Raw genomic sequence first — 27,075 nt, 5'->3', positions numbered from 1 at the left:
GTCTTCAGATTATGAAATTCTTCTATAAGTTAGATTACTCTCGTAGTTTTTTTTTTTTTTTGTATTGGGGATTGAACCCAGGGGTACTTAAACACTGAGCCACTGAGCCCTTTTTAAATATTTTATTTACTTAGAGACAGGGTCTCACTGAGTTGCTTAGGATCTTGTTAAGTTGCTAAGGCTAGCTTTGAAATTGAGATCCTCCTGAGCTGCTGGGATTACAGACAGGGGCTACCACATGGGGCTATTCTTTTCATTTTTAAGAGGATTGAATGTACATTGAGAAGAAACACCCCAGGGACCTGTGGAGTTAGGACAATATTTATTTGTGGTCAAGGGAGAAAAGTAAGTTTGGTTCAAGATGTTTGCAGTTGCTCATGCATTCCAGAGTTCGAAGGGCTTCCAGTTTGCTCCAGTCTAAGGAGATTTTCCTTTGGGAACTGGTGTTGGGTAGGGTTCAAATATCCACCACTTTCTACAACACTTTTTCTCATTATTGCACACACCAATGGTGTCATCTAAAGGTGAGCATGCGAAATCTCTGCACATCCCTTGCAAAGCGATGCACTGCTTTTCTCCTGGGATAACACCAGTCTTTCCTGCACAGGAAGAGATTTGACAATCATTAATTCACTCTCAAATGGTTGGAAATGTACATAAAGCAATAAACCTCCAGAAGGATGGCTTTGGAATAGGGGACACATATTGCCTACACGAAAGGATTGGATACAGATGAAGCTCAACATTTTTAGGGAGAGGGGCTCAAAGTATGGGATTATACGCACCTTGGAGGGGTAGGCTGATTTTTAAAAGATTTCAGAGATATAGCCTTTGCCTGGAGCAGTACATTTTGAAAGGTGTGGGACTGTATGTTACTGTTGCTTGACTAGGAAGTTCCCTGAGGAATTTAGTGGGTAAGGCACGGTATTGTAAGTTTCTTCTCCAACAGATTGTTCTATGCACAATGCTACAATGCACAATGTCCACCAAGAAGCACCATTTCAAAAGTGGTACCCACCCTTATTCCTGTCTGTGCCTGTGTCATGCCTATCAAATGGCATATGGTCTCACTTCATCTCCTTTTGCAGAAATATACCAATCCTTCATTTTAACTGTTCTCACTTCAGAACTCTGAGTAGTGTTTTCCATGATTGGCTGGAGAGACTGTTCTTTCCGTGAAAGATAGCCTAACCTCTATGGTTTGACGAACAGTTTGATGGCTTTTTGGGATCTGAATATTTTTGTTGTTGTTTTATACTTAAACTCTAGGTTATCATTATTGTTTCTCTACTCTGTAGTGAAATATTTCCAGTCAGGTGAGCCAGTGCACCCTCCGAGGCAGCGTCCACCCAGCGTGGTTTTCTTACACTCTGCTGTTAGGTAGTAGATTAGAAACTCAGGGTCTTTGTGCAGCAAAGAGAATGGAATAATAGGGGAGTTGGGTAATATCCTGCTAATACTTCCCATTCTGCCCGCTTTTTCTGGAAGAGAAAGTGGCTATCTTTCACGGAAAGAACAGTCTCGCCAGCCAATCATGGAAAACACTACTCAGCTCTGGGTCTTCACAGGGCACAGACTTCCTGCTCAGTGGCCTGCTGGACCTGGTGCCGCTGTTGGTCTTGTTACTTCCCATGCATTTAGTGCAATATCTGATAACATTTACAAGTTTTGCTTTTTCTTTCCTTTTTCTTTTTTTCCCCCTTGAGGTACTGGAGATTGCTTAGGGGTGGTCTACCACTGAGACATATCTATAGCCCTTTTTACTTTTTTGAAACAAAAAGTTTCTGAGGCTGGCCTTGAACTTGAGATCCTCATGCCTCAGCCTCCTAAGTTGCTGGAATTATGCACGACTGAACCCAGCTGACAGGTTTTTAATGAAGCTAAAGTGAAGAGTTATTAGTACCAGACAAACAGAGGCAGTCCTGTGTCATATGAACTTGGAGGTATCCCATGCAGAGTGAGGTGGAATATATGAACTGTGCTAAAAAAGGAGCAAAAATGATTCATCCCACTGGTGCTGTGCTTCCTGCTAAATGTAACGTTTAATTTAAGGCAGTATCTTCAGAACAGAAAGCCAAAGAGTTGTTTTGCCAGTCTTTTGCCAATGACTGTGACATGCCCATGGCACTTGCTCAAGTCAAGAAGATAATATAAAATTACTTGATTCATAAGGAAGAATATTCCTTCTTAGATACTGAAATTTATTTTCAGACTTATTGACATTATCATAGACATATAGAGCAATGGAGCAAATGACTCTCTAACAGCTTCAGAAGATCAAACAAGTGAGTGGCTTCAATTGCACTTAAAAGAATTTTAGAGATGAATCAAGAAAGAAATCAAGTTCAGTGCCCACAGACATTAGTTTGAAAGATGTGAACATCTTGCCATAAATAATGGAGAAAATTTTGTCAGGTCTGCCAGGATCTGGATGAAACAGCCAGAGATGATCATATTACCTTCTCACTTTGATTCCACATTTTAACATTCAAACTTCTGAATCATATGTCTTATGCTTATAAATTTGTTTCTTTGGAGCTTCATTCCATTGTTTGTATTGTCTCCAAATTCCTCTGATCCTCAATTTATACTGGTGTTGTGTAACTTGATGCAATCCTTTCTTGTTGAGCTCTATCTTAATGGCCTAACTTTTACCTTTCACATATGTTTTTCACTAATAGACTCCATATTCTTCCTTTCCATAACCAAGTCTGAACCAATGGCTGCCATTTTTGTTTTCCTTTTAGGAGACTGGTGCCCTTGTGCCCCAGTTTTTATATTAAGCCTTAAGTCTCATGGCCATGGTTCTGTACTTCTAGTTCTCTACTTGGGTCCTATTTTCTAATCATGGAGCTTTTGGGCTCCACTTTATGTTAATGGAACTCTTTGGTTTGCTCCTTAATTTTGACCTCATCAGTTCTAGGGACATGTTAGACTTCTGAGTTCCCAAGGCCATGTATTGCATCAGAGTTTTGTGCATCTGAGTGGGTTTCTTAAGAACTCACCTCTACAATCGTTTCACCATCTTACCTTTTGGTGTTATAGTCACAAAGAGGAATAGAAAAGAAAGAAGGGAACGGAATCTCATGGTTGTGTGCCCAGTAGAATGGTGAGCGGTCAGTGATGGTGAAACACAGGGCTTTTATTTATTTCTGGGGGCCTGAGGTTCCCCTTGGTCAGTGAAGCTTAACAAGTGAAGAAATAAACAACTTCGTTGGAATAATTCCAAACCTCAGAATCTCTAAATTTGGTAACAGATTAACCGAATCATAGGAAACCAGATGGCTAATCTCTGGGTTCTCAATTTCACTAGAAATCAATACCTTTAGCCAATTTTCTTTCTGTAAAAACTTTTAAAAAGAATTTCTTATTTCTGCTTTTTCAAAGTTTTTAAACTGGGATATGATATTTGCATTTATATATGGAACTTACTGTTGTAATTCAATACATGCATATAATGCATAATGACCAAATCAGGGTACATAGAATTTCCATTTTCTCAAATATTATAATTTCTATTGGAAAGCTTCAAACTCTCCTCTATTTTTTCTCTTTTTTCCTCCTTTACATTTTTGATGTACAATTAATTAATGGCTGTAGATGATAGCTCTCTACTCTGTGGTTGGTACTTTCTTACCTTCTCCACTTTCTGTCCCCTTCCCATCTCTAGTTAATTTTATTCTAGTCTCTACTTCTATGTGACAAAGTTTTTTACCTTCCACAAATGATTGAGAACTTGCTATATTTGTATTTCTGTACCTGGCTTATTTCAGTTAATGTAATGTTCTCCAGTTTCATCTGTTTCACAAATGACAACAATGTCAGAATCCTTTGGGAAACATCCTGGAAAGAGTTTTGCTGGTTTGGTAAAGTTGTCCAATTCATTTAAAGAACTTAGTGGAGTGAAATCATGTGGTATTTGTCTTTCTGTACCTGACTTATTTTACTCAATATTGTTATCTTCAGTTCTATCTGCAGTCCTACAAATAACGGGATTTCATGCATTTTTTAAATGGTAAACAGCTGTTCATTGGATACACATTCCACATGTTCTTTATTCATTTGTTAGTGGATACTTAGGGTGATTCCATAGGTAGGCTATTGTGAATAGTGTTGCAATAAACATCAGAGTCAGGTATCTTTTTAATATAATGTGTCATTTCCTGTGAAAAATATAATGTAGTGGGATTGCAGGATCATATGGTAGCTTTCCTTTTAATTCTTGAGGGAGCTCCATGAGGTTTGTTTTTTAATTAATTAATTTTATTTTAATTTTTGGCACAAATGGAGCACAACTTTTCATTTCTCTGTTGTTGGTGATGTAGAATCACACCATTCATGCAATCATACCCATACATAAGGGTAATAATGTCCATCTCATTCCACCATCTTCCCCCACCCAACACCCTTCCCTTCCCTCCCCTCTGCTCAATCCAAATTTCCTCCATTCTTCCATTACCCCCCTGCCCCCCATTATAGGTCAGCATCCACTTATCAAAGGAAACATTCATCCTTTGGTTCTTTGGGATTGGCTTGCTTCACTTAGCATGCTATTCTCCATGGGGTTTTTTAATAGTGGATGTACTAATTTATATTCCCACCAACAGGTATGAGTTTTCGTTCTCCATATCCTCACTAACATTGGTAATTTTTTTGTCTTTTTGATAATAGCCATCCTTCATCTTCGTCCACTATTACTTCCCCCTGCCCCTCCTCCTCCTCCTTCTTTTTTTTGCTACTGAATTGTTTGAGTTCCTCACAAATTCTGGAATTTAATCCCTTGTCAGATAAACAGTTTGCAAATATTTTATCCTATTCTGTAGGTTGTCTCTTGACTCTGTTGATTGTTTCTTTAGCTGTTTAGGTTGATGTAATTCCATTTGTCTAGTTTTGCTTTTGTTGCCTTTGCTTTGGGCTCCCATTCAAATTATCTTTGCCTACTCTAATATATTGAAGTGTTACCTTTGTTTTATTTTAGTATTTTCATAGTTGGAGTCTTTGGATCATTTTGAGTTGGTTTTGTGCAGGGTAAGAGAGGTCTAGTTTCATTCTTTTGCAGGTGTATATTCAGTTTTCTGAGCACCATTTATTGAAGAGGCTATCTTTTCTCCATTGTATGTTTTTGACTCCTTTGTTGAGAATCAGTGGTTGTGAATGCTTGGGTTATTCATGTACTTCTATTTTGCTACCTTGATCCTTTATGCCAATACCATGCTGTTTTAATGTTTAATGTCTCTGTCGTTGAACATGTTTGGAAACTTTTTAATTTCCTATACCTGGATGTTCTTATGTTCCAGTTTCTTTCTTTAGGTAAGCTTTCTGTCTCCTCATCAATAACACTCATAGTGCAAATGGTAGTTCTCTTGATGGTACCCTATAAGTCCTGGAGGTTGTTTTCATTGCCATTCTTTTTACTTTTTCTCCTTTGAATATTTTCTGAGTTGACAGACACTTTTTTCTACTTGATAAATTCTGGTTTGGATACTCTATATTGAAATTTTCATTTCTTTCATTATAGTCTTCAGTTTAGAATTCTGTTTGGTTCTTTTTTATGTTGAATTTTGTAGGTAGGATGTTTTCCTGATTTCACTGTGTCATCTCTCTGTGCCCCCTTCTTTCTTGCTGAAATACCTTAAAACAAATATTTTGAATGATTTGCCAGTCAGTTCATAGATTTCCATTTCTCTGGGGTTGGTACTCCAAAATTATGGTTACTTGGCTGGTGTCATGTTTCTTCAGTTTTTCTTTCTTTCTTTTTCCTTTTTTTCATTAATATATGTACATTGGATGGCGCAGTCACCACTCCCAGATTTTACAGGATGGTGTTTGTGGGAGAATATTTTCTCCTATGGATGAGTGCTGGTTGGGTGAACTGGTAGTTTCTACTCCAGGGAAGACATAGAGGCACAGTCCCTGTGTAGTTCTATCTAATGAGGATGTTAGCAGTGATTTCAGGGGTCCTCATCTGCCATAGCTCTGGGTATCTAAAGTGGCAGTCAGTTTTGGTGGTGAATGCTGCTGGGGTCCCCCTGATCTCCTTTTCTTTTGTGGGGGTTATGTGGTTGAGGGTATCCTCTTGGCACTGGATCTGGCTCATGGGCTTGCACAGTAGCAGTGGTCCTGGTGTCTGACACCTGGCATCTGTGGTGCAGTGATGGAGTTGAGGTCTGGAGCAGGCACATGTGGAGAGACCAGGGCTGGAGTCCAGGGAAGCTGTGGTACTGGTAGGCAGCATGTAGGCACCCCATGCTGCCATGTTGGTAATGGTTTGAAAGCTACAAGTGCATGACAGCATGTGTGTGTGTGTGTGTGTGTGTGTGCGCACCCATGCCTATGTATGTGTGCAGTGCTATGGTGACCCTGGGTCAGAGTTGAGGTGCTTCTGGAACAGCTGCAAAAGCAGGGTCTGGAATGTGGGCATTTGCTGAATCACTGCTGCCTTGAAGATTGGAATATGAACATGTCTGCTTTATTGACAGCTCCAGTGTCTGTAGCACAGGTGCTGATGGAGTAGTCATGTAGCTGGCATTGGAAACGTGGAGCAATAATGGATCTGGGTTTAGGGTGTGGGCTAGCTCACTACGGCAGTGCCTCTGATATTTGAGTCTGAGAACTTGAGTTTAAGGAATAGTGAGAGGAGTCCACAGCCAGAGACAATGTAGTGTGTTTGCAGAGCCAAGATCTGGAGTGCAGGTGTGTGTGGAGTGGCCATTGCCCTGGGGTATAGGGGATGTGCAGGGCTGATAAGGATGGTGATCACAGCATCAGGACAGCACCAAAGGGGCCTTTCTTGGGGGAGTTATGTACGCAGTGTTTCCTATCCTGGAGTTTGCGGCAGCAATAGGCATTGGTGCACCCACCCTGTAGCTGATACTGACAGCCCTCACCACTTGTTCCTGGCCATCTGCAGATATCTCACGTGTGCCCCTCTCCCTCAGCAATGCAGTTGTCCTCCACTTTTCTTTCTTTCTTTTTTTTCTACATTGTGTTACTTTGGGATCACCATAAATCTTGAGCCTCCCAAGGCTCTTTGCAGTCACAGATAGTTATCTAAATATCTCTCCTTGTGGGGCAAGAAGGATGGCGTCTCCTACTCCTCCAACTTTTTGATATCACACTCAGTACCCATTTTTTAAAACATAAAAGTAATTTATTCCATATTTTAAAATAGCCTTAAAATTAAACCCTAAAGACTCATTAGGCATCACAATTTTTAAAAATTTAATAAAAAGCATAAATTTTCCCCCTCAAATCATGGTCTTCTTTTTCCTTTATTATGCTACTATTAGCTTTTCACAATCTCAAATTGGATGCAGGATTTCATGCATTGTGTTCAGAGTTCATAGATACATTCTTTTTTTTGAGCCTACTTCTTCAGCTTTTGTGTGAAGTTAGTTTCTTCTTCTTCTTTTTTTTTAAATGAGTAGATTTTAAGTTTTAGGGAAATTTTAGGTTCATGGAAAAGTTGAATGAGTTCCCACATACACCCTCCCACTGACCCAACACACAGCCTCTGCACAGTTGACTCCCATTGCCACAGTCTGGCTGGGCACACAATCACGAGCCACCACACAGCTTGTAGATTCAAACAGCAACTCTTTATTCCCGAACTCACACCAGCCGTCTACAATCACGTTCTGGGGAAATCCACGTTCTCTGCCCAAATCCACCTCCACTGGGTTTCTGTCTCCAAAATATACTGTCTGAATCCCGTGAGAACTCAAGGGGAACTCAGGCAGCAGGATACGCCCTATTCCCAGCAGGAATAATCTTAAACCTTAAACCTGGAACCTAAACCGGGAACGCCCTAATCCGCCTTGGTCCTTGAGCAAGGTCACCTACATTCAATGTCACTGCAACATGGGGTACGCTGGCAAGGAAATTGTCATACCTACTTGGCTAATGGCTCCCAGCATCTCCCCCCTTCTGATTAATTAAACAACAAGCAATGTGGCTTAAGGACCGTGCCTGGTAGGTTGTCCAATTCAACATATGGTTCTTACCCGTCATCGGAAAACTGACCTTTAGGCGTCAGCCTCCTGTCTTAGGTTGATACCACTGCAATTGAATCATACCCGTCACTGACTACCGGTCCAGCATACAGCCATACTTGTGGATAGGTCTATGCACCAGTGGGGGGGGGGTGAGGTTCTTTGCCTCACCTCTGTTGGCCCCCAAATTTGGCCTCGGTGCCAGTGGGGGAGTGAGGTTAATGTGGCTTAAGGACCGTGCCTGGTAGGTTGTCCAATTCAACATATGGTTCTTACCCGTCATCGGAAAACTGACCTTTAGGCGTCAGCCTCCTGTCTTAGGTTGATACCACTGCAATTGGATCATACCCGTCACTGACTACCGGTCCAGCATAAGCCATTGGCCCCCAAATTTTAGACCATCACTAGCAGAAGGGAGGAGGATACAGAAATGCCACGACACCAAGCCAATTGACGGCTCCTTGGGAAAAATTGCATCACTGGTGACACCATCAGCAAAGATATGTCAGCACTACCACAATTAACATGGGGTGCGCTGGCAAGGAAATAAAAATTGCATCACTAGTGACACCATCAGCAAAGATATGCCAGCATTACCACAATTCGCTGCACCAAACGATAGTTACATAGTCCAGGCAAGTTCTGCAAGCAGTTCAGAGCGGAGGAATCTATCAATATGTCCATTTCCTCCCAAAATACGTCTCCTCCCAAAGTAAGTTAACTCCTTGATTGAGCATTACTTGTTGAGTTATATTCATTGATGCATCAGTTTATACAGCTTACTGTGATAGCTATCATAGAAGCTGTAGTCTGGTTGTATCTTTGTCTTCACCGGCACTGGGATGAAGATAGGAATTCTGGCAATGATGCTAAAGAGACATTATCCTGAAAAGAATTATTAAATATAATGAAAAAGAAAGGTGAAAGTAAACAAACAGATCTGTTAACCTACTTTAAAAACACTCCTTAACAGCTGTTTACCTAATTTAAATTAAACCATTTAAATCACGTGAATAAAAAAAAATAATAATAATTCAGATCCATTTTTTCATGAGCGCTCCTCATATAAGAAATATGGACATACGCACATACAGACATACAACACAAGAGTGTACACAAACGTACAACACATAAGAAAATAGTAAAGGCCTTGTAGCTTTACCTGGGTGAAATCTCCATTGCAATGTTTAAAAACTCCACAGTCAAAAAATAAAACTGATCAGAAAAACATTAACCTAGGTTTGTATGAGCTCAAAAAATAAAAATATAGAACCTTATGATGTGGAAAAATGCAATAATAAAATGGCTATTGAAAAAAGCATCCTGGTTAATCACTGTCGCAGATGTAAGAATGGCCAAGCTGGAGTTCTGGATATCAGCTGTTATGGATTTGAGTCAAATCATCTTCTTTTCGATCTGTAGAAATTGTTTTAGTTAATCTCTCTGGAATCCAAATCGACTGCTGTTCTCCCTGTGGAAACGCATAAACAGACCCCCGACTCCAGACAATTACTGGGTCAGGACCTTTCCATTGTCCTGTTAGAATATCCTTCCAAAGTACCTTGGGCTTATGCACATTTTTTGGACACATATGCCTTTCTGCAGCACTAAGTCCTGAAGAATACAAATTTAAAAAGTTTAGAGTAAAAAGCGTTATTTTAAGTTTATCTTTGGGGGATATATACCCCCTTCCAATTCCCTCTTTTTGCTTTAATAAGTATGTTTTAATAGTTTGATGAGCTCTTTCAACTATGCCTTGTCCCTGTGGATTGTATGGGATTCCTGTTATATGAGTAATACCAAATGATGAGCAAAATTGTTTAAAAGAGGTAGAGGTATAGCCAGGACCATTATCGGTTTTTAACTGTTTAGGAACGCCCACAGTGGCAAAATTTTGTAAGCAATGAGCTATAACATCTTTAGTTTTTTCTCCGGCATGAAGGGAGCCCATCAAAAATCCAGAAGAAGTATCAACTGTAACGTGTAAATATTTTAATTTTCCAAATTCTGGCAAGTGTGTGACGTCCATCTGCCAAATATGGTTAGGTATCAATCCTCTAGGATTGACTCCAAGATTAACTTGTGGTAAAAATGTCACACAATTTTGACATTGTTTTATTATATGTCTGGCTTGTTCCTTAGTTATTTTAAAATGCTTTTGTAAAGTATTAGCATTAACATGAAACCTTTTATGAAAATTTGTAGCTTTTTCAAATGTAGAGAAAATATGTATGTCATGTGTAGTTTTATCTGCTAAATCATTGCCTAAACTAAGGGCTCCAGGCAATCCTGTATGTGCCCTAATATGTCCTATGAAGAATGGATCTTTTCTGTCCCAGATTAGACTTTGTATAGTGGAAAACAAAGAGAAACAGTAGAAGAAGGGGAAATCCTACCAGCATCTTCAAGAGATACTATAGCATTAACTACATACTGACTATCAGAAAATAAATTAAATACAGAATCTTTAAACATCAAAAAAGCTTGTAAAACTGCATTAAGCTCTACATTTTGAGCTGATTGTTTCGGTACTAAAAAGGTAAAAGTTCGATCTGGGGTAACTACTGCCGCTGTACCATTTTTAGACCCATCAGTGAATATATTTGGAGCATTCATTTTTTTTTCCTTTGAAAAAATGTATTTATTTATTTATTTTTCATTTTTTAATTTTTTTTATTGGTTGTTCAAAACATTATAAAGCTCTTGACATATCATATTTCATACATTAGATTCAAGTTGGTTATGAACTCCCAATTTTACCCCAAATACAGATTGCAGAATCACATCGGTTACACATCCACATTTTTACATAATGCCCTATTAGTAACTGTTGTATTCTGCTACCTTTCCTATCCTCTACCATCCTCCCTCCCTCCCCTCCCATCTTCTCTCTCTACCCCATCCACTGTAATTCATATCTCTCCTTGTTTATTTTCCCATTCCCCTCACAACCTCTTATATGTAATTTTGTATAACAATGAGGGTCTCCCTCCATTACCATGCAATTTCCCTTTTCTCTCCCTTTCCATCCCACCTCATGTATCTGTTTAATGTTAATCTTTTCTTCCTGCTCTTCCTCCCTGCTCTGTTCTTAGTTGCTCTCATTATATCAAAGAAGACATTTGGTATTTGTTTTTTAGGGATTGGCTAGCTTCACTAAGCATAATCTGCTCTAGTGCCATCCATTTCCCTGCAAATTCTATGATTTTGTCATTTTTTAGTGCTGCATAATACTCCGTGGTGTATAAATGCCACATTTTTTTTATCCATTCATCTATTGAAGGGCATCTGGGTTGGTTCCACAGCCTAGCAATTGTGAATTGTGCTGCTATGAACATCGATGTAGCAGTATCCCTGTAGTACGCTCTTTTAAGGTCTTCAGGGAAAAGTCCAAGAAGGGCAATAGCTGGGTCAAATGGTGGTTCCATTCCCAGCTTTCCCAGGAATCTCCATACTGCTTTCCAGATTGGCCGCACCAGTTTGCAGTCCCACCAGCAATGTACAAGAGTACCCTTTTCCCCACATCCTCTCCAGCACTTGTTGTTGTTTGACTTCATAATGGCTGCCAATCTTACTGGAGTGAGATGGTATCTTAGGGTGGTTTTGATTTGCATTTCTCTGACTGCTAGAGATGGTGAGCATTTTTTCATGTACTTGTTGATTGATTGTATGTCCTCCTCTGAGAAGTGTCTGTTCAGGTCTTTGGCCCATTTGTTGATTGGGTTATTTGTTTTCTTATTGTTTAATTTTTTGAGTTCTTTGTATACTCTGGATATTAGGGCTCTATCTGAAGTGTGAGGAGTAAAAATTTGTTCCCATGATGTAGGCTCCCTATTTACCTCTTTTATTGTTTCTCTTGCTGAGAGAAAACTTTTCAGTTTAAGTAAGTCCCATTTGTTGATTTTTGTTATCAACTTTTGTGCTATGGGTGTCCTATTAAGGAATTTGGAGCCCGACCCTACAATATGTAGATCGGAGCCAACTTTTTCTTCTATCAGACGCAGAGTCTCTGATTTGATATCTAGCTCCTTGATCCACTTTGAGTTAACTTTTGTGCATGGCGAGAGGAGGGGATTCAGTTTCATTTTGTTGCATATGGATTTCCAGTTTTCCCAGCACCATTTGTTGAAGATGCTATCCTCCCTCCATTGCATGCTTTTAGCTCCTTTATCAAATATAAGATAGTTGTAGCTTTGTGGATTAGTCTCTGTGTCCTCTATTCTGTACCATTGGTCCACCCTCCTGTTTTGGTACCAGTACCATGCTGTTTTTGTTACTATTGCTCTGTAATATAGTTTTAAGTCTGGTATCGCTATACCGCCTGATTCGCACTTCCTGCTTAGAATTGCTTTTGCTATTCTGGGTCTTTTATTTTTCCATATGAATTTCATGATTGCTTTATCCATTTCTACAAGAAATGCCGTTGGGATTTTGATTGGTATTGCATTAAACCTATAGAGAACTTTTGGTAATATCGCCATTTTGATGATGTTAGTTCTGCCTATCCATGAACAGGGTATATTTTTCCATCTTCTAAGATCTTCTTCTACTTCTCTTTTTAGGGTTTTGTAGTTTTAATTATATAAATCTTTCACCTCTTTTGTTAGGTTGATTCCCAAGTATTTTATTTTTTTGAGGATATTGTGAATGGAGTGTTTTTCCTCATTTCCATTTCAGAAGTTTTGTCGCTGATATACAGAAATGCCTTTGATTTATGCGTGTTGATTTTATATCCTGCCACTTTGCTGAATTCATTTATTAGTTCTAGTAGTTTTTTTGTAGACCCTTTTGGGTCTTCTAGGTATAGAATCATGTCATCTGCAAATAGTGATAATTTAAGTTCTTCCTTTCCTATTTTTATGCCTTTAATTTCTTTCGTCTGTCTAATTGCTCTGGCCAGTGTTTCGAGAACTATATTGAATAGAAGTGGTGATAGAGGGCATCCCTGTCTTGTTCCAGATTTTAGAGGGAATGCCTTCAGTTTTTCTCCATTGAGAATGATGCTAGCCTGAGGCTTAGCATAGATAGCTTTTACAATGTCGAGGTAAGTTCCTGTTATCCCTAGTTTTTCTAATGTTTTGAACATAAAGGGATGCTATACTTTGTCGAATGCTTTTTCTGCATCTATTGAGATGATCATATGGTTCTTATTTTTAAGTCTATTGATGTGGTGAATAACATTTATTGATTTCCGTATATTGAACCATCCTTGCATCCCAGGGATGAATCCTACTTGATCATGGTGCACAATTTTTTTGATGTGCCTTTGTATCCGATTCGCCAGAATTTTATTGAGGATTTTTGCATCTTGGTTCATCAGAGATATTGGTCTGTAGTTTTCTTTCTTTGAGGTGTCTTTGTGTGGTTTCGGAATCAGGGTGATATTGGCCTCATGGAATGAATTTGGCAGAGCTCCTTCTTTTTCTATTTCCTGAAATAACTTGAAAAGTATTGGTATTAATTCTTCCTTAAAGGTTTTGTAAAACTCCGCTGTATACCCATCCGGTCCTGGGCTTTTCTTGGTTGGAAGTCTTTTGATTTCTTCTTCTATTTCATCTATTGTTTTTGGTCTGTTTAAGTTGTGAGTATCCTCCTGACTCAGTCTGGGCAAATCATATGACTTAAGGAATTTATCGATGTCTTCACTATCTTCTATTTTATTGGAATATAGGTTTTCAAAATAATTTCTAATTGTCTTCTGTATTTCCGTAGTGTCTGTTGTGATATTGCCTTTTTCATCCCGTATGTTAGTGATTTGAGTTTTCTCTCTTCTTCTCTTCGTTAGCATGGCTAAGGGTCTGTTGATCTTATTTATTTTTTCAAAGAACCAACTTTTAGTTTTGTTAATTTTTTCAATAGTTTCTTTTGTTTCAATTTCGTTGATTTCCGCTCTGATTTTAATTATTTCTTGCCTTCTGCTACATTTGCTGTTGTTTTGCTCTTCCTTTTCTAGGGCTTTGACATGAAGTGTGAGCACATTTATTTGTTGGTTTTTCCTTTTTTTGAGGAATGACCTCCAAGCGATGAATTTCCCTCTTAAAACTGCTTTCATTGTGTCCCATAGATTCTGATATGTTGTGTCTGTATTTTCATTTATCTCTAAGAATTTTTTGATTTCCTCCTTTATGTCTTCTGTAACCCATTGATCATTCAGTAACATATTGTTCATTTTCCATGTGATGTAGGATTTTTCCTTCCTTCTTTTATCATTGATTTCCAGTTTCATTCCATTATGATCAGATAAAATGCATGGTATTATCTCCACCCCTGTATATTTACTGAGGGTTGCCCTATGGCATAATATATGGTCTATTTTTGAGGAGGATCCATGTGCTGCTGAGAAAAAAGTATATCCACTTGATGATGGTTGATATATTCTATATATGTCAGTTAAGTCTAGGTTGTTGATTGTGATATTGAGTTCTATAGTTTCTTTATTCAGCTTTTGTTTGGAGGATCTGTCCAATTGTGAGAGAGGTGTGTTGAAGTCACCCATAATTGTTGTGTTGTGGTCTATTTGATTCTTGAACTTGAGGAGAATTTGTTTTATGAACATCGCAGCACCATTATTTGGTGCATAAATATTGATAATTGTTATGTCTTGTTGGTGAATGGTTCCTTTTAACAGTATATAATGTCATTCCTTATCCCTTTTGATTAATTTAGTCTTGAAGTCAATTTTATTCGATATGAGGATGGCCTCCCCTGCTTGCTTACGAGGACCTTGTGCGTGGTATATTTTTTCCCAACCTTTCACCTTCAGCCTGTGTATGTCTTTTCCAATCAGATGTGTCTCCTGGAGGCAGCATATTGTTGGATTTGTTTTTTTAATCCATGTTACCAGCCTATGTCGCTTTATTGGAGAGTTTAAGCCATTAATGTTTAGAGTTAGTATTGATATATGGTTTGTACTTCCAGCCATGTTTGATTATTTATCTTCTTCTTTTTTTTTTTTAATTTAGTTTGTTTCTCCATGGTTAGCTTTCCCCCCGCCCTCTGTCTTTATAGAGGCACTTCCCACTGATGGTTTTGGTTATTGTTTTTCATTTCTTCCTCGTGTAGTGTTTTGCTCAAGATGCTTTGCAATGCTGGTTTTCTGGCTGCAAATTCTTTTAGCTTTTGTTTATCATGAAAGATTTTCATTTCGTTATCGTACCTGAAGCTTAATTTTGCTGGATACAGAATTCTTGGTTGGCATCCATTGTCTTTCAGTGTTTGAAATACGTTGTTCCAGGATCTTCTCGCTTTCAGTGTCTGTGATGAAAAATCTGTTGTTAACCTTATTGGTTTACCCCTGAATGTAATCTGCCTCCTTTCTCTTGTAGCTTTTAGTATTTTCTCTTTGTTCTGTATATTGGATATCTTCATAACAATGTGTCTTGGCATTGGTCTACTGTGATTTTGTGTGCTCGGTGTCCTGTATGCATCTACAATTTGTATATCGGTTTCCTTTTTTATTTCTGGAAAGTTTTCTGTAATTATTTCTTTCAGCAGATTACTCATTCCCTTGGTTTGAATCTCTGTACCTTCTTCTATCCCGATGACTCTTAGGTTTGGTTTCTTTATGTTATCCCATATCTCTTGGATGTTTTTCTCGTGGTTTTTAACCAGCCTTTCTGAGTTGGCTAGGCTCTTTTCAAGATGATATATTTTGTCTTCATTATCTGATGTTCTGGCTTCTACTTGCTCCACTCTGTTAGTGATACTCTCAATTGAGTTTTTAATTTGGTTTATCGTTTCCTTCATTTCTAGAATTATTTGTTTTTTTTTTATAATCTCAATCTCCTGATAAAGATGCTTAACTTCTTCTTTTATCTGTCTATGTAATTCATTTTCAAAGTGTTCTTTCACTGTTTGGATTTGCTGTCTCTTATCTTCTTTAAGGTTCCATTCCATCTGTCTAAGGTATTCCTTGAGTTCTTTATATGACCATTTTTCTGCTGACTCTAGGTCCTCCTGAATATTTAGGCTGTCCTTCATTGTTTGTACTCCTTTTCTTCCTTGCTTTTTTATGCTGCTCATGTTACTTCTTGTTCTGTTTGACTGCTGAGTTCCTATTTACTCTTATAGATTTATTTGATGCTTGAGAGGAAAGATATTAGAAGGGAAGGGAAGAAGTCACTAAAGAGAATGAGAGTAGGCAGGTAGAATTCAAGGAAGGGGGAATAAGAAAATTGAAAAGAAATGAAAAGACAAAAGAAACAAGAATAACAAAGATTAGATAATAAAGAAAGAAAGAAAAGACGAAAAAAATTTTTAACAAAAATAATAGCGATAATAAAAAAATGAAAATTAAAATTAAAAAATAATAATAATAAAATTAAAAAATTAAAAAAATAGAAACATTGAAAAAAAAGTTAAAGAACAACAACAAATAAAAATTGAAAATGAAAGAAAAAGAAAAAAAAAAAGAAAAAGAAAAAAAAAATGATAATAATAATAATAAATGCAGTCCTAGAGTTCTATTAACTTCTCTTCCAGTAGGTGGAGCTGTGCCCACTGGGCCAAGCTTCTCCTCTCAATAGGTGGGAACCATTCACTGTGCAGCAGCTCTTTCTCCTAGACTGGGCGGGTCTCCAATCCTGAGTGTCTAGGGCCTTGTCTTGTGTTTCCTCAAGCCAGGCCGTGCTCACCTGTGGCTCTCACCACAATACTGGCTACACGCCAGGTCTGCTGCTCCTGGGAGCCCTGTTTTCATGAACACCTGGGCTCACTCTCCCTGTTTGCCTCCCTCAGACCCTAAGTTTGTAGAGCTTGGGGCTGAGATCCCCCAGCGAATTTGCTTGCCCTCCTGTAGCCATGCCCCCGGTAGCTGGTGCAAGAGACCTCAGTTGTCAGCACTGGTGGGAGCGGTAGCCGGGAGTTCCGCGCCGTGAGTCCCACGCCACTCTTGATTCCCTCGGTCTGGTTATTGCGTTCACAGGAGAGCTGGGAGTGGCCCTTAAGGTTTCCCCGCTGTGTGGAGAGAGATGACTAGGGGATTACACACCTGTCGCGCTGGTTTCAATGCAGTTATCTCCTCCACCCGTGACGCCATTTCTCTGCCATGGTGGTATCCCTTGCAAATGGTGACCGTTTGTTCCCTTTGCCGGGTGACCAATGCAACGGGTGGGTCCTGACTGTCTCTCCCAATCCCCGTTTCAGTCCTGTGGCCACTGCCTATGAAGGCTCGGTTGGCTTTTACCTCTGTAAGTTCCTAAGGGCCGGCCAATTATTTCAGCGGGATCGTTAGTGCTGAGTCACATGAAGCAGGCGAACCGGAGCTTAATTGCCTCTGATTCGGGCTCTGTGTGTGTGTTCTGAGGGGCCCAGCCTGTACACCCCAGATCCACGTCAGCTCAGCATTGCCTAGTGATCCTGAGCAAACAGCATTTAGACAGTTTACGGCTCCCTATGCCCGCGCAGTTGAAGATGTCAGAGACTTGATCTCTCTGCGCCTGCCACCATGTTACATCTCCTCAGTGATATTCATGTTGCCCTTACAGCTTCCTGGTATAAGCAAGTTCTTGGGATTATACAAACTTCTGCTTCTGTTTCCAGTCCAGATTTCTAGAAATGAAACCCTGCCGCCGTCGCCTCCGTCTCTGGGCTGCGCTCACGAGCGCCGCGCTTGTCTGCGACCGTAGCAGAGCCGCCCTGGCCTCCGCAGCTCTTCAGCCTGGTGCCTGGCCCCAGGGGCCCAAGCGGCTGCTGCCGCGGCTCTCCGTCCCCCTCCTCCGGAGCACGGGTCCCCTGGCAGGGGGGTGCAGAATGACCCCAGAGCAGGCTCTGCCCGAAGGTGCAGCGGCGAACAGGCCACCGAGATGCTCGAGGCTGCAGTCCAGCCTTCGGAGGACAGGGCTCGGCACGCAGCCCAGCTCCAACCTCTAGGTGCGGCTGCCGGACAGTGTATACAGAGGCATCAAGACAGCAAGCAGAAAGCAAATGGCGGCTCCCGCGGAGTGGATTTTCGGCACAGAAACCACAGCCCCGCCAACAATCCCAATCCACAAACTCTCCCTGTATAAAAAATATTCAAAAAAAGAAGAAAAAAAAAAAAGAAAAAAAAAAAAAAAGGCGGGGCGCACTGAGCTTTCTTTGCCTCGGGTACTTACAATCCACTGCTGATTACACACTCAGCTTCTCCGCCCAGAGCGAAGCGAAAGAGGAAGCAGATGGGAGCAAAGCGCCCGCGGCTCTGAGAGGCCAAGCGTCTCTTTTTCGATTTCTTTGTTCTTCCTGCTCCTTGGCAAAGTGGTCCGCTACAGATTAACGGTGAAAGGAGCTCTAACAGACTGTGCGAAATCTCTATTAAAGCCGCTGCTTTGAGCACCATGCTCAGCACTTCAGCAACCCCCGTACGCAGCGGCCATCTTCTCCGAGCATTCATGATAGGTGTTTTTCTTGTCATTTTAGGAAAAACTACAGGATGCTTAGACCAAAAAGACAACAAAGGATTAGATGGTAAATGATTATCAAATGAAACATTAGATTTACACATGATTATTGCCCAAGTATTTAACTCATTAGCTAACTCATCAATTTGATCCATAGTATATGGAGTAATAATTTTATTGGGAGAAATTCCAAACACTCCCTTCGCTGCTTTTATTCCTTTGAGTATTAATTGTCCTACAGCCTCAGGATACCTAATAAGAATAGTGTTAGGAGAATAAGATAAATGTATCCACAATAATGGACCTTCTTGCCAAAATACTCCTGTAGGAATATTTTTTGTTGGTAGTACAATAAATAATAAAGGCAAACTTATATCAATTCTATCCAAATGTATGTTTTCCATATATGTTTCAATAATTTTTAATGCCTTTCTTGCTTTAGGAGTTAACATGCGGGGTGAATTTGGATCTGATGGACCTTTTAGAATATCAAATAAAGGTCCCAACTCTCCTGTTGGTATACCTAGATAAGGCCTTATCCAATTTATGTCTCCCAATAACTTTTGAAAGTCGTTAAGTGATTTGAGTTGATCTACTCGTATTTGAATTTTTGGTGGATGGACCATGGTTGAGGATAATAGAACTCCTAAATAATTAATTGGAAAATTTAATTGTACTTTATCTATTGCTATCTCTAGATTATAATTTTTTAATAAGTTTGCAAGTGTGGCATAACATTCCAGCAATATGTTTTTATCTTTATGTGCCAATAATACATCATCCATATAGTGAAATATTTGTAGTTCAGGATTTTGATTTCTAAGTGGCTGGATTGCTTTGTTAACATATATTTGACACATAGTTGGACTGTTAGCCATCCCTTGAGGGAGTACTTTCCATTCATATCTCTGATCAGGACCTTCATGATTTAATGCAGGGATAGTAAATGCAAAACGTGGACTATCCTCGGGATGAATTGGAATTGAAAAAAAACAATCTTTAATATCTATAGCTAAAACATGCCAGGTTTTTGGCAAAGCAGACAATTGAGGAATCCCTGATTGAGCAGGTCCCATAATAACCATCTCATTATTAATGGCTCTTAAATCTTGCAATAATCTCCATTTACCAGATTTCTTTTTGATGACAAAAATGGGAGTATTATGGGGAGATATGGAAGGTTGTATATGTCCTTCCGCTAATTGTTGTTTGACCAGATCATGGGCTACTTGTGTCTTTTCTTTAGTCAGGGGCCACTGAGGAACCCACACTGGTCTTTCTGATTTCCAAGTAATTTTGATTGTCTCAGTGGCCCTTTCTGAAAATCCAACCCATGTCTGTCTGTTCCTTGATCTATTTGTACTGGTGCTGCTATACCTTGCCCTTGTTTTCCTAATCTTTTCTCTTTCCTAAAGCCTTGTCTAGCCCTAGTAGTGGGCGCATTAGGATTGATGTTATTTGTTAACGTCAAACCTAATTGATCTAGGACATCTCGTCCCCATAAATTTATAGGAAGATGATCCAATACATATGGCTGTATAGTTCCTTCACATCCTTCAGGATCCTTCCAATCTAATATCATAGAACTTCTATGGGGATTAGTCGCCACTCCTAGGCCTCGAAGCGTTTGAGTGGCTTGTTGTAATGGCCAATGTTTTGGCCATTCTTGATGAGATATGATGCTAAGGTCAGCTCCTGTGTCCAGTAGCCCATTCAACTCATGACCTTGAATATTTAGTTTTAGCATTGGGTGAGAATCTAAATTTAAAGACAACATAGCCCAATCTACACCTGTGGAGCATAATCCCCTGGAACCTCTTTCTACACTATGACTAGGAAATTTATTATGTAGGCTGGGTATTATTAACAACTGTGCTATTCTATCTCCAGGTGAAATTACTGATATACCTCTTGGAGAACTAGCTATAATTTTTATTTTACCTACATAATCGGGATCAATTACCCCAGGACTTATCATAAGTCCTTTTAACGTAGATGAACTACATCCCAATAATAAGCCTACTGTTCCTTGGGGAAGAGGTCCTTTTACTCCTGTGGGAATGATTTGAACTCCCATCTCTGGAGTTAATACTGCTCTGGCAGAGGCGCAGATGTCCAACCCTGCACTCCCTAGGGTTTGTCTGATGAGGGATTTAATGGACAATGTGTCCTGGGCACTACCTTGATGGTGTTGCTGGGATCCTCCACTGCCCCGTATATTTGTGGTTGTGGGCCCCGGAGCATTGGGCCCCCCTGTCCGTTTTTTGGCAATGGAGCCTGATGCCTTTCTCCACGATATCGTGGATAAATACCTGGTCTTTGTCCGTTTTTTGATAAAGGAGTACCCTCAATGGTGGTTTGAGAATGGCATTCATTAGCCCAATGTCTCCCTCTACGGCATCGTGGGCAAATACCCGGTATTCTATTCCTTTGATACCTACTTTTGTTAAACCCTCCTCCTATGGGGCAATTCCTTTTAAAATGTCCTGTTTGTTCACAATCATAGCATGTTTTTGGCCTGGCATCTAAAGCCTGTTGTACGGCAGCTGCCAAGACTTGCCCTTGTTCATTAATATCTCTACATAATTTAATATATGTGTTTAGATCTTCATGTCTCCATGGTCTAATAACCTCTCTGCAGCAACGATTTGCTTGGTCATAAGCCAGTTGTTTTATTAATGGCATTGCTTGTTCTGTATCCCCAAAAATTTTGGCAGCCGTTTGAATTAGCCTATCTACAAAGTCAGCGTAAGGTTCATTAGCTCTCTGTATTACCTTAGATAGCTGACCTTGTAAATCTCCATGTCCTTGTAAAGTCTTCCATGCCCTAACTGTGTCTGCAGCAATTTGTGCATATATAGCAGGATCATATTCAATTTGTTGCTGTTGACCCTCATAAGGTCCTTTTCCTAACAACATATCTAGATTTCTTTGAGGGTAACCGGCTGCTGCATTTCGCCTAGCTGTCTCCGTGCAAAATTCCTCATTGGCAACCTTCCATAACAAATATTGTCCTCCATTTAGTACAGATTTACACATGCTAGCCCAATCTGCTGGCGTCATGTCCAAGTTAGTAATGGACTCGACCATGCTTACCGTGAAGGGAGCTTGGGGACCATAGGTTGTTACAGCCTCCTTTAACTGCTTCACTGTTTTAAAATCTAAAGCACGGTGAATTCGCTGCCCTCCTGCCTGTTCAAGTACAGGGCATGCTAATCTTTGAGGTCCTGTCTCAGGATCCCATTTATCAACTACGGGGTTTGAGGGCCACTCAGCTGTCTCCATCGGTGGGGCTGTTGGTTGAATTACGCCCTCTTGTGATAAAACAGAGTTACTAACAGCCTCCTGTTGTGGCCTTTTTCCTAACAACCCCTTTTCCTTTAAATTTTCTTCCTCTGTCTGACTAGCTCGAGAGACCTTCTCTTTTGCTTGATCTAAAATGTCTTTCTCCATGGTCTGAATCTCTAACAATTTACTTAACATCTTTTTGGTTTGTTTTTTACTAATTTCTAATCTACTATAAAAATAACGCAACCCAATAAGATAACACAAAACAAAACCAAAACTGAAAGAAACAAAAACAGAATAAAAAAATCTTTGTATCAATTTTCTCTTCCTCAGGGCCGACAAACTTCAAACCTTTAGTCAACCATTTTTTCCAGTTTGCCTGAGAAATTTCTAGGGATAGGCAGCTTGAAACAAAAACAAGATAAATCAAAACAATAACACATTGTTTTTTGAATTGGTCACCCATTCTTTCGCTCTTCCTCAGGGGAGAGCAATTTCACTTACCTCCAAGCTTCAGAAGTTCCCCGTACGGGCCACCAAATGCCGCAGTCTGGCTGGGCACAAATGCCTCAGTCTGGCTGGGCACACAATCATGAGCCACCACACAGCTTGTAGATTCAAACAGCAACTCTTTATTCCCGAACTCACACCAGCCGTCTACAATCACGTTCTGGGGAAATCCACGTTCTGGGGAAATCCACGTTCTCTGCCCAAATCCACCTCCACTGGGTTTCTGTCTCCAAAATATACTGTCTGAATCCCGTGAGAACTCAAGGGGAACTCAGGCAGCAGGATATGCCCTATTCCCAGCAGGAATAATCTTAAACCTTAAACCTGGAACCTAAACCGGGAATGCCCTAATCTGCCTTGGTCCTTGAGCAAGGTCACCTACATTCAATGTCACTGCAACATGGGGTACGCTGGCAAGGAAATTGTCATACCTACTTGGCTAATGGCTCCCAGCATCCCATGACTGTGGTAGGTTTGTCAAAAATCAAGAAACAAACACTGACACATCATTGTCACCCAGAGTCCATATTTCACGTGAGAATTCACTTTTGTGTTGTATATTCTGTGAATTCTGACTAATGTACAATGACTTGTGTCTAAGATTATGGCACCCTACTCATCTCTGCACTAAGATGTCCTGTGTTCCGCCTACTCATCCCAAACCCGCCCTCTGCAGCACTGTGGCAGGTGGTGTGACCTCAGAACTCGAGGAAGGAAGTGAGGTCATGGGATGTGCCCTGAAGGAGAGCTGGGATCCTGGCCCCTCCTTTCTCCTTCCTTCTGCTTCCTGGTGCCCCAGGGGAGCAGTTTTGTTGGGCCACACACTCTCAATCGTGGTACTCTGCTTGTCACAGGCCCCAAACAAAGGGGTCAAATGACAATGGACTGACACTTCTGGGACTATGAGCCAAAGTCAATTTTCCTCCTTCTAGGTTGATGACCTCAGGCATTTTTCACAGCAATGGAAAGGTGATTAACAGACAATGGTTGCTGGAGGGGGGCTGTTTCTGTGAGTACCCCTGGCCAGTGGCTCAGACGCCTTCGGAATCAGTTTGTGGAAGGAGTTTGGAGAAGCCATCCAGAGAAGGCTTAGATGATGATGATGATAATGATAATGATGATGATGATGATGATTTAGTACTGATGACAGATATCAGGGGTGCTCTGCCACCGAGCTGTATCCCCAGACCTTCTTTATACTTTATTTTGAGACAGGGTCTAGTTAAATTAATGAAGCTGGCCTTGAACTTGCATCTTCTTGCCTTAGCCTCCCAAGTTGCTCAGATTACAAGTGTGCACCATCACATTCGTCTAATTATCACAATTTTGAGGACTGTGTGTCTCCCATTTTGGGGCAAGGGTGAGGAAATCAGAGTGACAGTGGCATATTGTTAGGTAAACAGATATGTATTTTTCTGTGTGAGGATTCAATGTGAGCACAAGAGTACCTGTGCAAGTTGCACAGTAAAAGGCAGTGAACTTTTTTTTTGAACCCTGACACAAAGAAAAGACCACCAACTCCAGTTTTAAATCAAATTAAAGCAAGCTTGTATTTGAGTACACAAAGAAAGCTGATCGCAACTGTCTTCCCTAACATGGGCTAGAGACCAGCACCCCCGCTCTCCAAGAACGAGATTTTATAGCACAAAAAGTTGCAAAGAGGGGTGTCTTGAGAACTTACAGATAACAGGATTTTGACAAGCATAATACAAAGGCAGATAGTAGGTTAGTGATCCACATGGCTTAACATTTCAAGGCAGAGAATACATTTAGATCCCAACACTAGAATTTATGAGGCACCACTGAGATTTTAGATAGAGTTGTTATCTGGTTAGGAAAAGCCAGGCATGGGTGAGTTCAAGGCATGGGCAGGAATTCCAAACAAGTTTAGAAGTCGCAGTAATTTATAGTAAAACAGAAAACAACTTTTCATGACTTTGTGATGAGGCTCCCAATCTTGAGATGGAATTGGGCTGGCTCCATCACTTTGCCTCTTTCCTGTACATTTACCCTTTTGGGCCTTCTCTGTAACAATGGATCTGGGTTCTTTAAATATTTTCCTTTGCCAGCTAACGTAATATTAAATCTTGTCAGTAGAGGGCAAGCCTTTGGCTCCTGAGTCTGTACCTGCTCTCCAGCACTCCTTCCCTGTAGGGCACAGGGCTTCTCCCCTCCCCCACCCCCACCCCCACCCCTTGCAGGCCCTTGCAGCACGGTAGCATGTTCAGAATCAAGCTTCTGCAGAGCACCTTGCTTTTCAAGCTCCCATCTCCTTCAGTATACAGGAGTCAGGAGCACCCAACAGCTGCTTTTCCTGGAGTGTAGTTTTTATAGTGGATTGCTTCTGGTGAAATACCATCATATAATCAGCTTTTTCTGACACTCTAAATGGTAGAAGTCTTACTCTTTTTTTTTTTTTTTAATGTGTGGCTATAACATAATACTGGAGGCTGGGTAACTTATAAAGAGATTTATTTGGCTCACAATTCTGATGTTGGAGGGTCGAAATACCAGGGCACCAGCATCCTGGTGTAGGCCTCTGGATGCATCACGGCAGAAGGGGCATGTTTGGGGGCAAGGAAGCTAGGGTTGGGGTATGTCTAGACTCACTCCTTTTATTACAACTCCCTGTTGAGGAGCTTAGCCACTCCCACTAGCTAAGCTACTCCCACAAGACAGCATGAACCCATTCCCCAAGGTGGAGCCCCCATGACAAAATTACTGTCCACCAGGCCCCACCTCTTAAAGATTCTACCACCTCTCAACATCACCACACTGGGGGCCACACTTCCAGCATGTGAAACATTTGGGGACAGGTCATACCCAAACCAGAGCTGAAGATTTCTGGTCATGCCCAGGGGGCAGTGTCACAGAAACTCTTTGTTTCAGTAACTCATAGCCGTGTCCTCACCAACCAGGACTTGACCTTGGTAATAAGCCAGGAGTGGTGAATGGTGTCCTGTGGATACTCCATCTCAGCTATAGGGATTAGCACCTAACATTTGTGTATCCGATATTCTTTAAAAGTCTCTTTACTTTTTACCAACCATTCCCATATCATTTCTATACTAATTGTAATCAATAGTTCTTTATAGGAAATTCTACCTGTTCAAATGTCTCTCTTGACTGAGTTCATACTAATATAGTGTGCACTATTTGAAGGCAGTGTAGTATAATGGTCAAGAGAAAAGTCCATCTGGTTTTAAATCCCATCCATCAATTATTTGGCTTTCATCAAGTTACATAATCAGTATGTGTTTCAGAGTCCTTATCTGTGGAATGTAGATAAATACAGTTTAATTGACTAGGGTTGCTATTCATGATAACTTATTTGAATAAGTTGTGATAGGTAATTCTCGTAGACCACTGTTTTGTGTAGAGTAATACATAGCTATTATTGGCCTTGGGAGATAGCAATTTTTGTGAGGCTTCTTGTGATTCCCTACATGTAGATATTCCATGAGTTCTCATCGCTGTGGTCATTCCAGGGTACAGGATCTGGGTTTCAGTGATCTGGGACCCTAAGCATTCTTTCTTCTCGTCTATTAGGCAGGAGAGTTCCTTTCTGGTTGGTGGGACAGGCACGGCCATTGTCACTAACTATCTCTTCTGTTGTAAATGTTCTCTAAATGATCCCATCACATCCCTTCTTTCAGTCCTTCTGTCCTACACCCAATTATCCTAAGTGCTTAAGTTCTTTAAGCATAGCATGCTTGGTGCTTTCAGCCTCTGCCCTACCACGTTAGACAAGGAGAGAAAGAGAAATTTGGGGCAAAAAGGGAAGAAAAGCAGCAAACATAATTTAGCATTAAAATATTATCAATCATTATTTTGATTAATGGGTTTAATAATTAGTGCTGACAGAGTGAAACAAGATGAATAATTTCAGGTGATTCTTATGTATGGCCAAGACACCTTGTTCAAAATGAATAAAAATTATGGAGGGATAAGAGTGAGTCAAAGGGATCTATTTTAATAACAGAACTGTGTATAAATTTGTCACAGAACTTAGGAAGAAGGGCTCGATCCCAATGTGAGGGTAAAATCCGTGGCGGCAACACACTTGCATGTCCCGAAGAATTCTCTTCAGATAGGTGCTTCCACCAAGTGCAAAAGTATGTTAAAGACTTAACTGGAGACGTGATTTCAGGAGTAGCACTGCGGAAAACACAGCACTTCAGCAAGAGTTGAGTTATGCTGAAATATGCGTCAGTTTCTGAGATTCTGAGTCCAACATGATGAACTCTCAGAGGTTTCGAGTGGCTCATGTGGCACAACTTAACATTCTCTTTTGGCCAAATCAGACCTAGTGGAGTCTAAAATCTGGTAAATATGCCTTAAAATATGTTGATTCTATCCTCTTTCTGCAACAAATGTGTGTGTGTGTGTGTGTGTGTGTGTGTGTGTGTGTGTTGGCTCCACAACTTCACACACAAAGGAAAGGAAACTATCAATGAGATTCTTTACACACAGCAACTTGCTTAAGTTCAACGAAATAGTGGTGTGTAGAAAAGCCCCTCGGTGGCCGCAGGAGGAGGGATAAACATGCCCTCCCCAGTTGTCCATGTCTTATCCCTGGAACCTGTGAGCACATCATCTTATGTGACAAAGGTGGAATTAAGGCTGCTAGTCAGCTGAATTTAAAATAGCTCACCTTGGATTACGCAGCTGGACCCAAAGTAATTGCAAGAATCCTAGAAAATGAAACAGAAAGTCAGGAGCTAAGTTCAGAAAGGACTCAACCCAGGAATGCTGAAAGGTGGGGAAGGGAGCAAGTGTTCTTGGAAGCAGGCCACCCTAGCTGGAAGAAAGGCAGAGGATGGGAAGCAGAGGGCCTCCAGGAGATCTGCGCCCCATGGACACCTTGATTTTGGCCCATCGAGATCCCTGTCAAACTTGTAATTCCCAGA

At 40.5% G+C, this 27,075-nt stretch overlaps 1 protein-coding gene across 1 annotated transcript; it reads right to left on the bottom strand.

Moving 5' to 3' along the window:
• Window positions 1–417: 417 nt before the first annotated feature.
• Window positions 418–3,088, bottom strand: Defb130b (defensin beta 130B). The gene is made up of 2 exons (XM_046459298.1): window positions 3,031–3,088; window positions 418–599 (listed from the first exon to the last, which is right to left on the bottom strand). Exons 1-2 carry the CDS (start codon window positions 3,086–3,088, stop codon window positions 418–420), a joined length of 240 nt encoding a protein of 79 aa, XP_046315254.1.
• Window positions 3,089–27,075: the final 23,987 nt, after the last annotated feature.

The sequence above is a fragment of the Marmota monax genome, unplaced genomic scaffold (genome assembly GCF_021218885.2).
Source record: "Marmota monax isolate L192 unplaced genomic scaffold, Marmota_monax_Labrador192_F-V1.1 WCK01_AAM20220418_F8-fsc00288, whole genome shotgun sequence".
Taxonomy (NCBI): Eukaryota; Metazoa; Chordata; class Mammalia; order Rodentia; family Sciuridae; genus Marmota; species Marmota monax.
The sequence above is the reverse complement of the archived record's forward strand: the minus strand, read 5'-3'. Positions and strand labels throughout refer to the sequence as shown.

Bases quoted from the DNA above. Each gene is read 5' to 3' on its own strand.
- Defb130b (XM_046459298.1), bottom strand. From the start codon at position 3,088: ATGAGATTCCGTTCCCTTCTTTCTTTTCTATTCCTCTTTGTGACTATA. The intron at 600-3,030 runs GTAAGATGGTGA...CTTCCTGTGCAG, and splicing joins TGTGACTATAACACCAAAAG to GAAAGACTGGTGTTATCCCA.